General features: G+C 43.0%; 1 protein-coding gene across 1 annotated transcript in view; it reads right to left on the bottom strand.

Moving 5' to 3' along the window:
- Positions 1–15157, bottom strand: part of HSD17B4 (hydroxysteroid 17-beta dehydrogenase 4) — a 72793-nt gene that overhangs the window by 28799 nt on the left and 28837 nt on the right. The window contains exons 12-17 of the mRNA XM_082191576.1: positions 9646–9752; positions 6969–7205; positions 5363–5414; positions 4782–4853; positions 3552–3655; positions 1906–1971 (exon numbers count right to left, since the gene is read on the bottom strand). Of these exons, the coding sequence (XP_082047702.1) occupies positions 1906–1971; positions 3552–3655; positions 4782–4853; positions 5363–5414; positions 6969–7205; positions 9646–9752 (638 nt within the window). The remainder of the gene's footprint in view (positions 1–1905; positions 1972–3551; positions 3656–4781; positions 4854–5362; positions 5415–6968; positions 7206–9645; positions 9753–15157) is intronic.

Here is a 15157-nt window from a genome sequence, read left to right as displayed (position 1 = left end):
TAAGTTCACACACATACAAATGTGACCTTGTCAGGAATGTTCGCATTCAAAATTGTTACAAAAACTTCCCTGTATCGGAAAGTTTTTAATGTTGGATGTTTTATTATGCTTTTATATGTGCTCAAAGTTGCCCAGAGTGGCTGGAGAAACCTGGCCAGATGGGCGAGATATTAGTAGTAGTTATAGTAGTAAGGGACTTGAAGCAGAGCAAGGCATCTGTAAAGATCAGGCATAGGCAAATTTGGCCCTCCAGATGTTTTGGGACTACAATTCCCATCATCCCTGACCACTGGTCCTGTTAGCTAGGGATGATGGGAGTTGTAGTCCCAAAACATCTGGAAGGCCGAGTTTGCCTATGCCTGGTAAAGAAGAACTGAATTGCTGGATGGCTATCCCTTCAAGAAAGGAGAAAAGAACGAGGGAATAACTGTTCCCCCAAGGCTGTGTTTTTCCATCATCTGGCAATCAGCGGCAGGCCAAGGGACTCTATTGAGTGTGCCCGAGATAGAATTACTTCTGCCCAATATGGGATTAATTCCCCACACAAGATTATCTGCTAGATTAACAAGAAGCAGCGTTGTGAATTAAGGCCAGTCCTCTTGTGTAACTCCAAAACCCCACGAAAGGGCGTTTGAGGTAGCCAAAGAATCAAAAGAGGTGAAAGCATGTCCCAGGCAGCCAGCAATGCTGGTGTAAATTCTGCACTTTACAGAATCTTGGTGTGGTTTATAGCGAATATTAAGGAAAAGCTGTGATCAATATTTAAAATCCTCTTTTTTAAAAACTAGACTCAACCACAACTTCAGTGAGACTATGCATATTCCCATACATTCACAGGATGCTGCAAAACTACAGTGCGTGAAACATAGTTAATTTCTAAACAGAGAGAGAGAGAGAGATTTTTTCAGTTAAGGCTTCTTAGGTCTGATTGCAGTAATAAGCAGAACAAAGTCCTGAAGTATTAAAATCAGGAATGAAAAGGAACAAAGGTAACAAGTTAAGATTGAAATGATATTCATGAAAATCCCAATTTGTCACTATTTGTTACAACCAGCACAAATACTGCAAGTTGTGAAAAAGTCACTTACTGAAGTTAATTAAAGCTCTATTAAGCTCAAACCTATTCCCTAGGAGAAACACAGAATATCGCAGAAGACATGTACTACAACAACACAGTATTTCCTTCTGTATTCAGGGTGCCAGGTAGTGATAGTTTCTTCACTGTATTTTTTTAAGAAAAAAGAAAAACAACCTGTAAATCACCACTTGAGGGTTTTCTCCATTGGTCTCTACGAAAAATGTTTCTTAATACACATTTTGGGAAAGGACTAACAAGAAAAAAGGTATCAGTCGGGGCATGGGTCACACAGCACATATTTCAATAGTGCAATTGATCCCTTGGCAGAACAATTCTTTGTTCATTGATTTAAAACATCAATCTGATAATTGGCAGGAAAGAGTAATGAGATGGATCCTTTAAACTCCATAGTCACGTCGAAAGTCCCCCTGCAGAGCTGAAATTAATTGATTCATCTCTCCACAAACTGTTAACAATTTAAATGCTTTTGGACTTGGTTTTGATCTTCTGTCAACACTTCCTTTTTACTCAAAGATTTATGGAAGCGAACACAGTAACTCAGTTACTCTGCAAAGAATAGGAAAAAGGAAAGAAAGTAGACTGTGCAGTTGTTTCATAATATGCATGTCTGGAAGGGAAAAGCTAGCATGGAAACCAAGCGAACTAATGGAGTAGCAGCAAAGTGATTCGCCATTCTTCCATCAGCCTGCTCGCCTGCCTGCCTGAAATCCCTATGACCAGGTGACTTGTTAAATACAAGACTCCATACGACACCTCCACAGGAATATTTAAATATATATATTTTTGGCAGGAAGTAAACTATTTACCTGATCTCCTGTAGTGAGATCCATGGCAGTAGCATCTGATGGTCTGTTGGGTGGGTTCACCGTGACCTGGAAGTAAAGATAAATAAGCACTCTGCCCCTGTTCTTAGTGACATTTTATGTCTGGTTGTTTTGTATGTTACTCAGTTTTGAGACTCGTCTTTCTAAAGGAGCCAGGCACCACCAGCCAAAAGCGCTGAGACTAGTACTGCAAGCACAGAAGTTCAAACGGAGTACGTTTTAATGCCAAAAAGCATAGGGAATGCAGTTTTCAATGGCTGCTAGGCCAATTGTATGTTCCTTCGTGGAAATGGTCACTCTCAAAGATGCTTGAGAACTTCTCTTGTCTTTTGCTACATGCACAAAGGTGGAAAGATACAGACTCGCCCAGTATAGAAGAATGGCTGATGAAACTATTGGACCTGGCTGAGACGGAGGAGAAGTCTAATTACTGACATTTACTAAGGATTGGAAATTTCTTATGGACTTCTTGCGTGAAAGAAAAAACGAACTTGTCATAGCTAGATTTGAAGACTGAAAAAATACTGGTTTATAGAAGATAGGATGTTTGGATCTTAAGGAGTGAATGCTATATTTAGCTGGAGCACAGAGAGCTGGAATTCCTTTTATTCTTCTTTATCCTTCTCTAATCTTTCTTTCCTCTCTTTCTCTTTCTCTAGCTTTCCCCTTTCCTTGTCTTTTCTCCTTTCTGTCTTTGTTCTTCTTCTTTTTTAGACTAAGTAGTTGTTTCATGTCAGCAAATTATAAAAATACATTTTGTAAGGGGCATGCATTTTTGTATCTTTCTGAATAAGTATCAATCATTTTTTAAAAAATTAATCATGAGGACTTAATCATGAGGGCTGCCTGTTCTCCAGGCATGCAAAGGTCACCCTTGCCTCAGAGGCTTTTAGGAAAAGGGGAGGAGATGGCTATTGAGACGGCATGACTTGAGCTGGAAGAAAATCAGTGGGGGAGGGGAGCCGAAGTGATGTCACGCATATGGCATCATGTGTCCGGCAGGGGTGAGGGTGATATCACATGCACATCATGCGTTCCAGGTGTGTGAGATCATGCACGCGTGACGTCACATCATCATGAGGAGCTCAGCAAGGCACGGCTTCAATGGCCAGTGGCCTCTCTCTCTCGCTCAGAAGAAGCTGACCACTGAAGCTGTGCCACACTTGGTCTCCTCCACCCTCTCAACATTATGAGCGCCTGACCCTCTCCCCACAGATATGGAGGGGGCCAGACACCTCAGCCCTATAGAGTTGGGACCAGTGGTTTCTACAGACAATCCCACATGCCTCCTGAGGGATGTTGGCTTAGGCAGAGTTGTGAGGGCCAGGCAAGAGAGATCTGGATTCAGATTCCAGGCCTTAGGCCAAACTTTTCATATTGGTGACAAACCTTTTAGACATGCAGCATTTCGCAACACAGTAATTCAGTTTTACTCGCAAACCGGAAGTTAAATTAATCCCTTTCCAGCCCCGGGAGGAGCGTGGGGGGCATTCGCGCGACACACCTATGCACTGCAGCCGACACACAATTTGGAACGCTCTGGCTTTAGGCTGTCTATCCCTGGTTCAAAAGACATTTTGAATTCGTTCGCAGATTACCCATGCTGCGCAACTTAAAGCTCCTATTACCTTGGTTTTCTCAGACGAGCGCTTCCCGCCAAAACCGCCAGCTCCGACAACAAAGACGGAGAACTGGTTATAGCACAAAAGGTCCTTTCCAGAGTATGTGTTGACTAGACAAGATCAGGACAAAAAAAGAAGCACTTTAGTTTAACTGCAAACAACATACACTCCTTTCTTAAAATACAACCCATAATGACATAACTGCAGGGTATTAGCTGCGGCTTTTTTTACAGCATGCTAAAGTAAAAACTAACATAGTGTTGAGTGAAACTAAGAAATCAGCAGAGAACTTTTGACTTAAATTTTCAGGGAACTGGGTGAGAAGAGCTACATAGTTCTTTTACTCTATTCCTTCTGCCCAGTGCTATTTTTCTAGAAAAAGAAGCACCAGAACTCACCATGGACACCTCCCTCATTCGCTTAAAATGGCAATGGCGCCCACCTGAGAGGTGTCAGAACTGTGTTCTGGCTGGAAAAAGCCCTGCTTCTGACTAAAAACTACTGAAATGCCACTCCTTTTCACTGCCCTGACCCAAGTTTATTAACTGCATGAGGGCCAGACACCCTGTCGGACCTTGCGGTCATTTTCTAAGGGGTCTTCCTCCATGTCCCCCTACCTTCTGAAGTTACGTTTGGGCCCATACACAGACAATTTCATTTGCCTGGGCTTTTGACATTTAATATAAGCTGGTTAATATGCCTTATATGCCTTGTTGCACTTGTCTTGAGATTATCTTCACCCACACTCCTCTATTTTCTGGAATTCTGCTATTTTACATGACAAGCTGCATTAGAAATCTCTACTAAAGAGTGGCATAAGAATATTTGAAATAAAAGAAATAAAAGACAAGCTTTGTGAATACAGAGTAAATACAATAAATGTGGGATTGGCTGTGGGGAGGGGGCCCCACGAAGTCTTCACTGGGGGAAAACCCAGAACTCTTATATCCTAAACCTATAATGCATTCCAGAACATGCACAAACAAACACACTAACCACTTTGGGGGGTTTAAAACTAGGCTGGCAAAATATCAAGGCCAGTTCACATATGTTATGTGTTTAGATGCGTAGCAAACCCAGATAATATTGAAATTGCCCTCAGGGCAAGACAAGAATCCAGTAGCTGTTACAAAGCCTTCCTCCAAGATGGCTTCAAGGCACCACTAGGAAGGTTCCTTCCATTTTAAAGACTCATTTCTCTGCCCATTTGCTCTTAACACATAGTAGGAGAGTTACCATCCAAGAGAATAAGCGCTCCTGAGCCTTTATCTAGGATGTCAGCAATAGTGGCCTCCGAAGTTAGTTTTCCTAAAATCGAAAAGAAAGGGGGGGGGAGGAAAGGAAATGACACAGAAGTAATACAGAAAAACTTACAGGCCTCCCAAGAAAATCAAAAGCTAAAGTTTGCAATATAAAATCCCCACACACCCAAGAATAGCATGGCATGATTTGAATTTTGGATCAAGTATATTGTAAAACATATTAAATAGTGAGAATTGAGCTGGAAGGTGAGAACAGAGCCTTGGCCCCTGACACATGCATAATACAATAAAAACCTCCCCTTGAAGGGAGAGGATATATGAGAATCAGTTCCCTGGATAAAGAATGGGCTGAAGGCTGTTTTTTGCAGGTAGAGAAACTCCACGTGAAAGATCATGAAGAATAATACTAATTACTCTTGGTAAAAACACCAACAGAGTGCTGCACCATATATGTGATTTTATCATACACACACACACACACACACACACACACATATATATACACACGCGCGCATAAAAACACACACAAATTAATTAGGGTTGCTGAAGTCTTACCCGATGTTGGCAGAGGTTTATACAGTTCCAAATATTGCTCACCATGTAACACCTATAATAAGACAGATTTGCATCATTTGCACTGCTGTCAGAAAACTGCAGTCTATACTGCTGCAGTTTTTAAAACAATATAAAGAGATTAAGTATGTTTACTTATTAATTTTTTTACTGCGTTAACACATGACAATGCAATGTATCATTATTGTATATTATATTATATTATATTATATTATATTATATTATATTATATTATATTATATTATATTATATTATATTATATTATATTATATTAGACCCTCGGGTAAAGACAGTCTATTATTTGGTCTGGAAACAGGATGTGAAACAAAGCACAAACACTTAGGTTGCTTTTCCTCAAAAGGGCTTGCACTTTGCCCATTAAGAGGAATAATAGTTATATGTTTTATGGCCTTGTAAATTTTCAGTCTGAGGTGGATAAACTATCAGCTACATAGCCGCCATCCCTCACCTTATTCTGTTTAAAGAGTAATTCTTTGTCTAATTCACACTTTGCTTCCATTTTGTTAAACAGGTAACACCTTAGGTATTCTTCATGGTGTGTGTGGGGGGGGGAATCTCACCTCATTATTAACATTATCTTTGCCCTTTAACTATTAAAGAAGAAGGTTTGAAGTCTCTGGATGCTTTCCCTGGGCCTCTCATGGGTCATAGGAGAAACATGATGCAAGTTAACGGTGAAGAATTTGTGGCCTTCCAGATAAAGGAGCCCTGGATGGTTAAGTCCAGTCAAACTTGACTATGGGGTTGCGGTGCTCATCTCGCTTTCAGGCCAAGGGAGCCAGCGTTTGTCCACGGACAGCTTTAGTGCAACAGAAGACCATGACGAGTGCCAGAGTGCAGGGAAACGCCATTTACCTTCCCGCCACAACAGTACCTATTTATCTACTTGCACTGGCATGCTTTCAAATTGTTAGGTTGGCAGGAGCTGGGACAGAGCAACGGGAGCTCAGCCCGTCGTGGGGATTCGAACCGCCGACCTTCTGATCGGCAAGCCCAAGAGGCTTGGTGGTTTAGACCACAGCACCACCCACTCCCTCCAGATACTGCTAGAGTCACACACCCTTTCAGCCCCATTCAGACTGGCCAATTGTGAGGGGTGAGGGGAAATGTAGCCCAGAAAAATCTGGAAAGATGATAGGTTCCCTACCCTGATGCAAGTGAAAGGCATAGCACATTATTTTCAGTTTCTTTGTTCCTCCTTTGTATCGTGACTGACATTGTAATGTTGAAATATTGAGGAGGTCATGAGTATTTCTTTACCGCTCGCATTTGGAATTTGCCATGTGTTGCAATCGGTTGGGCTTGCTAGGCTCTAGTTTTCATCACTGTCCAAAGTTTTAACGGAATGTATCATCTGGGGCAACAGCAAATGAGGGCAAAGCAGACTGCTTCATTTCAAAGCCAAGCTATATTGACTCCATGTTTACTACTGATGATTAATACATTAGATTTTCGCGTATCCAAAATTTCCCCCTCCGTTGCTAAATCTGCATCTGCTATGCATGCTGTTTCATTTGCTAACAGTCTGATACGTAAAATCAATTCAATTGTTGTGGCTCACACTCACCTTAGTAAAATCAATATTAAGTCCTGGAACGCTAGACAATCCACCATCGAGCATAGAGGCCTGAGCTGGTATAACTCCAAAGCTTGGAAGACAGCAAAACTCTTCGCTTCCTTCAAACAGGAATTTCAGGTGGTCCGGATCTTTTGTTGACATGCCCACGCCAAGTGCATACAAGATGGGCTGCAAATGGCTGTACTCATAAGACATTGTAGGCAACTTCTGGCCAATGCTCTGCGACTATGGGTATTGAAAACAGGAGCGCACATTAGTATTATTAATTTAGATCTTCCGTTCCTACCAAAAGCAAGCTCAGAGTGATTAACAAGTAGTCTTTGGTGAATGAGAAGCACCTCAAGGCAAAGAGAGAAAGCTGTTATAAAAGGTGAAGACATTGGATTTTGTCTCAGGCCATATGCACGCTAAAAATAAAATAAAATAAAACACAAACGTGTACAGTGGTACCTCGCAAGACGAATGCCTCGCAAGATGAAAAACGCGCAAGACGAAAGAGTTTTCCGTTTTTTGAGTCGTTCCGCAAGACGAATTTCCCTATGGGCTTGCTTCGCAAGATGAAACGTCTTGCGAGTTCTTGTGAGTTTGTTTCCTTTTTCTTGAAGCCGCTAAGCCGTTAATAGCCGCTAAGCCGCTAATAGCCGTGCTTCGCAAGACGAAAAAACCGCAAGACGAAGAGACTTGCAGAACGGATTAATTTCGTCTTGCGAGGCACCACTGTATTAACTAGAGATGGAATCTGTAGCCATTCTAGATGCGGTGGAACCACAATTCCCATAATCTTTGACCCCTGGCAAAGCTGACTGGGTCTGTTGGGAGTTGAACATCCACCAACATCTAGGGGTGCCACAAGACGCCCATCGCTGCTTCCAATTTATAAGATGCTCATTTGTTTTACATTCTAATAAGTTTTATGGGTTCCCATGTATGGCTGAAATATAAATAGGAAGGAAAAAATCCTACTCAATCCCATGCAGAGTGAAAATCTCATACAAACGTACTAAATTTGATTTCAACCATTAATAGGTCAGCCGAAAGAGGAAAGTCTTCATACCACTGTATCAAAAGTTGGGAAAAGGTATCTAGCTCTTCCTTTCTTGTATATATAATATAGGGACACATACTCAACCTGAATACCAGTCAAGAACGCAGCAACTCATTTTTAGTTGATCTTCAAAATGGTAATGGGAAATTGAGAAGAGATAATCCCTTCCGGGTGCCAGTTAAATATTTTGTACCGATTCTCTTTTAGGACAACTGTTCTACATCTAAACTACAACGGCTCCAGGGTATCGCAAAACTAGGATATTTCAAAACTCGGTGCCACTCCACTTGCCTGAAACAGGGTCCTCCAACTCCATCTAAGGCAGGTATGGCCAAACTTGGCCCTCCAGCCGTTTGGGACTACAACTCCCATCATCCCTAGCTAACAGGACCAGTGGTCGGCGATGATAGGAATTGCAATCCCAAAACAGCTAGAGGGCCAAGTCTTACCATGCCTGGTAAGGCAAGGAGCAGCAGAGAACACTGCTGTGGCTTGTCTTTGTCACCACGCTACCTTGGGGTGTGTGTGTTTTTTTTTTGGGGGGGACACTGCCTTCGCCACCCCACTTTTACTCCATTCAAGCCTTCCCTGAACTCAGGGAAGGTGCTCTCGAGCCAGTGGCTAGCCCAGAAATCCAAAACTCCATTTCCCCCCATGGTCATATTTTGTGGAGAAAAATTGGAAGCTGCCTTATACAGTGGTACCTCGGGTTAAGAACTTAATTCGTTCCGGAGGTCCGTTCTTAACCTGAAACTGTTCTTAACCTGAAGCACCACTTTAGCTAATGGGGCCTCCCGCTGCCGCCACGCTGCTGGAGCACGATTTCTGTTCTCATTCTGAAGAAAACCTGAGGTAATATTTCTGGGTTAGCGGAGTCTGTAACCTGAAGCGTATATAACCTGAAGTGTATGTAACCCGAGGTACCACTGTACCAATGCAGATCATTGCTCCTTCAAGCTTGCTACTGTCTACACTTGACTCTCAGCAGCACTCCAAAGTTTCAGATACAGGACATACCAGGTCCTACCAGGAGATGCTGGAGATTAAACTGCAATCTTCTGCATGTAAAGCATATGCACTGAGCTGCAGCCTTCCGCTTTCCCCAGTGAGACAGTAGCCCATTAGGGACACATATCTTTGTCCACAAATTATGCCAAGCTTTTCAAAATGCATGTTTGCTGCACACACACACACACACACACACACACACTTGAAGAGAAATGTGATGCTAGATTTTAGCAGCTGCGGTACAAAACGAAACAGAGGCATCATTTATTTTTAACTTTTTGAAAAGAGATGTTACTTTGCCCTACAGACCAATGCCTGGAGAAATTACACCTGACTAGCAAACCTGCAGAACTAGAGTGTCTGGATTCTTCGGAGAAGTAGTAGCAAATTCTCTAGTCTAATCAGTTCTCATAAATGTTACTTTACACTATGGAATAGTGTACAAGGGAAGAGTGTGGGGGGAAGCACTGCCTTCTCCAGCTCACATTTTAAAGTTGACCTTTTGAGACAGTACACTGCATCTTCCGATTCATGTGTCACAGTAGCTTTTTCTGGCTCCAGGCAATGGAATATCTTCAAGCCAAGTACCTTACAGAAGCATTTTTTACTTACAGGGTCAAAGCCTGTGGAGGATCCTGATGCACTGTAGCTTGTGGGATTGGGGGAGACATCTTGGGATTCTATTTGACTTAACACATCATTCAGCATGCTGACTGATTCTGGAAATACAGAAGGGAAATGGTTTTGAAACCACACACACACAAAAATAATTTTTTCCACAGCTTCATTCCAAGCAAAAATACAACCGTCACAAAATGCTAACATGACACTTCAACCTCACTTTTGGGGAAGTCCCTTACTCTTGAAGTTAACACAGTGCCTCCTAACCATTCATATGCTTTACATTGCACTTGTTAATGTGAACCCTCACATATTAATTATAGAGGTTCCCAATGCTGTCTGTGGGCTCCAGTGCCTGCCAGTACAGTCGTACCTTGGAAGTCAAACAAATCCATTCCGGAAATCCATTCAATTTCCAAAATGTTCGGAAACCAAAGCACGGCTTCTGATTGGCTGCTGGAAGTTCCGGCAGCCAATCAGAAGCCGCGGAAGCCCCATCGGACGTTTGGGTTCCAAAGAATGTTCGCAAACCGGAACACTCACTTCTGGGCTTGCGGTGTTTGGGAGCCAAAACGTTCGACTTGCAAGGCATTCGGGATCCAAGGTACGACTGTACTTCCTACAGGGTCTGTTAAAGGTCTCAGTAAATACCCCTTCAAAAATCCACAATGTGAGAGATGCGATTTGCTCTTTCTTCTCAGTTCCTGTTTCCACTGGCTTGGCCTCTGCAACATAGAAAAACCCATCTCCCCTTAAACATGCCAACTTTTTGCTGGGTTACACAATTGGACACCAACTCTTCCTTTTGTTTTGAACAGAGGAAAGATGTAAACAGCTTGTTTCTGTGAGCAAGAATGGTGGTGGCTGGTGTGGATGCACTTTTCCCATTGATTGGGGGGGGCAGGCCAGCACTATTACGTGGTCCTATGATCCCCTCCCTCGCACTCTTTTAGATGTAGCAGCTATTTTGTGTTACGCAGCACATCCCACCAGCTACATTTGGAGTTGCGACACCACCCACCCCGCCCATGGCAGCCATTTTAGGACTGTCACCCACAGCACACCTCACCCCAAACACCCACCCCCTTCCCTCACAACCTGCTAACTGTTTAAAAGAGTGGAGAATTTGGAGAACAGTTTGCAAAAAGAGCTTTCGAAGTATGCCCCACTATCTTTTAAATATTGCTTAAATTAAAATCAGAAACAATCAGTATTAACTTAGTAATCAAGACACAGGAGAAAGTGCACTTGAACTGGCAAATTAAAAATACTTCCAGGTATCAGCTTAGCACCATGAAGTATTTGAACACCTCTTCCAAAGCTGGTATATTTTTAGTTTTCCAGTACTTACATCAAAGGTCTAAGGTTTGTGGTTTTTTTCTATGTTTAGCATCTCTATCAACTTCTATTCTTTTCCCCACATACAACTTCAGAACACAGTAATCTGCCTTGCACTTGTGCCAGACTACTCGCTCATCTAGTATTATCTCCATATATATATATATATATATATATATATATATATATATATATATTTGCTTTCGTAGATTTTCACGGGTACAGGAATGCAGGTTTTGGTGTCTTCGGGTGTCTTCCCGTGTAAGAGTCGGGGTGTCTGTGCGACGTTTCGACGAGGTCTCACTCGTCATCTTCAGGCTGGTGCTTTCGGCTTCTTGTTACTGGAACAGAGCAGAGTCTGGTGTTTGAGTTCCTATAAATACTGTTGAGGGGTGTGGTGTATAGCCTCCAACGTTCTGGGCAGAGAGGAAGTTCCTAGATTAGTGTGCCTTTTCTTCTTTTGTTCCTTAATTACTTGAGGGATATCTTGGGTGATTTCATGAGTGATATTCTGAATACCACTGGGTGGGTCATTAAGTGTAGATTAGTTGCTAAAGCTTTCGTGTCTTGACCTCTTGAGCTTGTGAAGAGTTTTTCTGAGAAGATGGCTGTGCTGCATTTAGTTGTGCTCTGGCTTGGCTTCGTGTATAGGGGCGAGCTGTGGTTTTGTGCCTTGTGCCAGCCAGATCTGTGTAGGGATTGCAGGGGGGTGCAGCATCCGGAGGTGCCACTATAGTTTGGAGGCTATACACCACACCCCTCAACAGTATTTATAGGAACTCAAACACCAGACTCTGCTCTGTTCCAGTAACAAGAAGCCGAAAGCACCAGCCTGAAGATGACGAGTGAGACCTCGTCGAAACGTCGCACAGACACCCCGACTCTTACACGGGAAGACACCCGAAGACACCAAAACCTGCATATATATATATATATATATATATATATATATATATATATATATATATATATTTATTTTGGGATTTTTACATACATTATATTATCTCCTTCCAATTTTTAAATTCCCCGTACAATTTTTCCTTCCCCTCCCTTTCCACCCCCCACCCCCAATATCCATTGGAAGGGTTCAAACTATTATCCTCAGCCACGGGCATAGCGTCTTTAGTTTCCACCGAATGTCTTTTGTTCTAGTAGTTTCAATCCATTGAAGATAAGAGTTCCATCTGTTCCTTATCATGGTGGACTTGAGCTTCCATGTTGTTTCCTGTGACATTACTGGGACAATATCCGACTGAGTAAGTTCAAACAAATAACTATTCCATGCCTCTACTGTCCATTTTTCTCTATCTTTCCAACCTAAAGCTTTGAAAGTAAACTGGTCCCCTTTCTCTAAAGCTGCGTTTCCAAGTATACCCATTGTCATGAAATCAAAGTCTATTGAAAGCTTCACTTTAAACAGTTCATTAATAACCTTTGGATTTTATTCCAGAATTCCTTTACCTCTGGGCATTCCCAGTACATATGGGAAAACCATCCCTTGGCTAGTTTACAGTGCCAACAGTTAGAATTCAATCCTGCTACCATATTAGCTAGCTGGACTGGAGTTCTGTACCATTTTAGATTTTTTTAAAAATTCCAGCTCTCTAAATTTGCTTTCTTTAATCTCATCTATTCCTTTCATTAGGGGACACAGGTGGTGCTGTGGGTTAAACCACAGAGCCTAGGAGTTGCCAATCAGAAGTTTGGTGGTTCGAATCCCCGCAGTGGGGTGAGCTCCTGTTGCTCGGTCCCTGCTCCTGCCAACCTAGCAGTTCGAAAGCACATCAAAGTGCAAGTAGATAAATAGGTACCACTCCAGCGGGAAGGTAAACGGCATTTCTGTGTGCTGCTCTGGTTCACCAGAAGTGGCTTAGTCATGCTGGCCACATGACCTGGAAGTTGTACGCCGGCTCCCTCGGCCAGTAAAGCGAGATGAGCGCCGCAACCCCAGAGTCGGCCACGACTGGACCTAATGGTCAGGGGTCCCTTTACCTTTACCTTATTCCTTTCATTATCCTTTCAACCGTTGATTTGCTAACTTGTTCTTCCTGTGTTATCTCCATTAAATGGCAGTGAATCTCCAAAAGATCAGGCAGGTGTCTCTCCCAACCCTACCTTCAGATGTCAAGGATTGAACTTGCAGCTTTCTTGATGCCAAACATTTGGTCTCTCAGTAAGCTATGACTCCTTCTAGTATTATTCAAAAGCACGACTTCTGGTACAAATAGCAATCTGTCACCTATTCTATTTCTCTAGGCCTACCGATTGTCTGGTATGCAATTTCCTTCTCCGCTTCTTGGGAGTATCTTCTGCTATATATTAATTCTCACAGGGAACACAAACAAGAAGAAAAGGGGCGGGGGAGAGAACTGCAATAGCACAGAGCGCTGACCTTCTGCTGTCTGGCATAGGAAACTCAACTCCAGTCCCAACCTCCAGCATTAGATTTGCAATGATATTTTAGCACTTGAATAGGCTGCGGAACTTGTGTTATGCAAGGTCACACTTCCAGTGTCTCCAACCAAGATGCTAAGGAAATTGGATTACATGAATTGCCTGAAACTTAAGTGCCCTGCGGCGGTTATCAAGCCTGGGCATTAACAGTCTGACAAGTAAAAAAATAACAGTAACCCAACTCACTATGTTAGAAGCACTACTGGTGCATTAGGCAAAAGCCAGAAATGAGCATTATTATGATGATTATTTAAAGTATGTATTAAATCACTGTTCTTCTCAAAAGGAGCTATACAGCAGAACTAGCAATGCAGTATGATGGCTACAGCTGTACCTTGGGAATAGTGGTTTGAATCTCACCTAGCATTTTCTCTTTCTCTCTACCTCCCTCATGGAGCTGTTACGAGGCTAAACCACCAAACCGCAGAAAGAGGGGGAAGGAAGTCAAGTTTTGAAATGTCAAAATGATTGTAAAATTAGTGAAATGTATAGAGTTAGTGAAATATATAAACTTGAAAGGGGTGGGTGTGTGCGCGTGCGCGCGTTTCTCTCTCTCTTTCTTTTGCCAGCCTCCTGAACACTGAGCGTCTCTGCCAGGGAAAAGGGTGGGCAGCAGTGCCAGCACAGTAGCAGCACCAATCCAATAATCCTGCCCATGCCATGCCTCCCTCCCTGTGTCTCAACCTTCTCCCAACCAACAGCAATGCTCAATGTTTGGAAGATAGGTGTACAACGTTCCCTGTCAACCTCTACTTGGCAAGGGTCTGGTCCCTTCATGAGGAAATAAGACGGGCCATTAAACAGAGGACTAGAACAGAGGTGCATGCAAGCGTTGCCCCCCCCCCATGTCCCCAAGCATGTCAGCTACACTTTAGGCCTCCCCACAACTAGCAGAAAGGTCTGAAAGGGTTTAAACATGCTTCGAATCTCTTCCCACAACAAGAAACCCTGAGAACCCTGGATAGGGAAGTTTCTGGAAGTGCTCAAACATGCTTGAAAACCTTCAGACTTGCATGCTGACTGTGTGAAGATCTGAAGAGCAGCTGGACACATGGGGTGGGACTTGGGGGGGTGTACCTCTATCCCTAGGGACATGGGTGGCACTGTGGTCTAAACCACTGGGCCTAGAGCTTGCTGATCGGAAGGTTGGCAGTTCAAATCCCCACGACAGGGTGAGCTCCTGTTGCTCGGTCCCAGCCCGACAACCTAGCAGTTTGAAAGCACATCAAAGTGCAAGTAGATAAATAGGTACCACTCCTGTGGGAAGGTAAACGGCGTGGTTTCTTCAGAAGCGGCTTAGTCATGCTGGACACATGTCCTGGAAAAACTGTCTGTGGACAAATGCCAGCTCCCTCGGCCAGTAAAGAGAGATGAGCGCCACAACCCCAGAGTCGTCTGCGACTAGACTAAACTGTCAGGGGTCCTTTACCTTTACCTTTTACCCCTAACCCAGTTTAATGCTACACATATTTAGGTAAATGCCTGAACATGCATAGAGTGGCTTGTCAGAAACTGCTATGTGATCATCAGAGCCTAGAAGGGTTTTAGAATTTCATTTGCCACACACAAACCAACATAGCATACTGCCGCCCAAACTTTTTGCTTCGATAAATTTGGAAGGTCAATAGAGGATCGGCTATCGAATCAGCTTCAATCTAAATGGTGGGGGGGTCAAGCATAAATTAATTTAGAATTCATTATTAGCTTCTTT

This window comes from Podarcis vaucheri, assembly GCF_965113315.1.
Source record: "Podarcis vaucheri genome assembly, chromosome: 11".
Classification (NCBI taxonomy): Eukaryota; Metazoa; Chordata; class Lepidosauria; order Squamata; family Lacertidae; genus Podarcis; species Podarcis vaucheri.
This window is presented reverse-complemented; position numbering and strand designations above follow the sequence as displayed.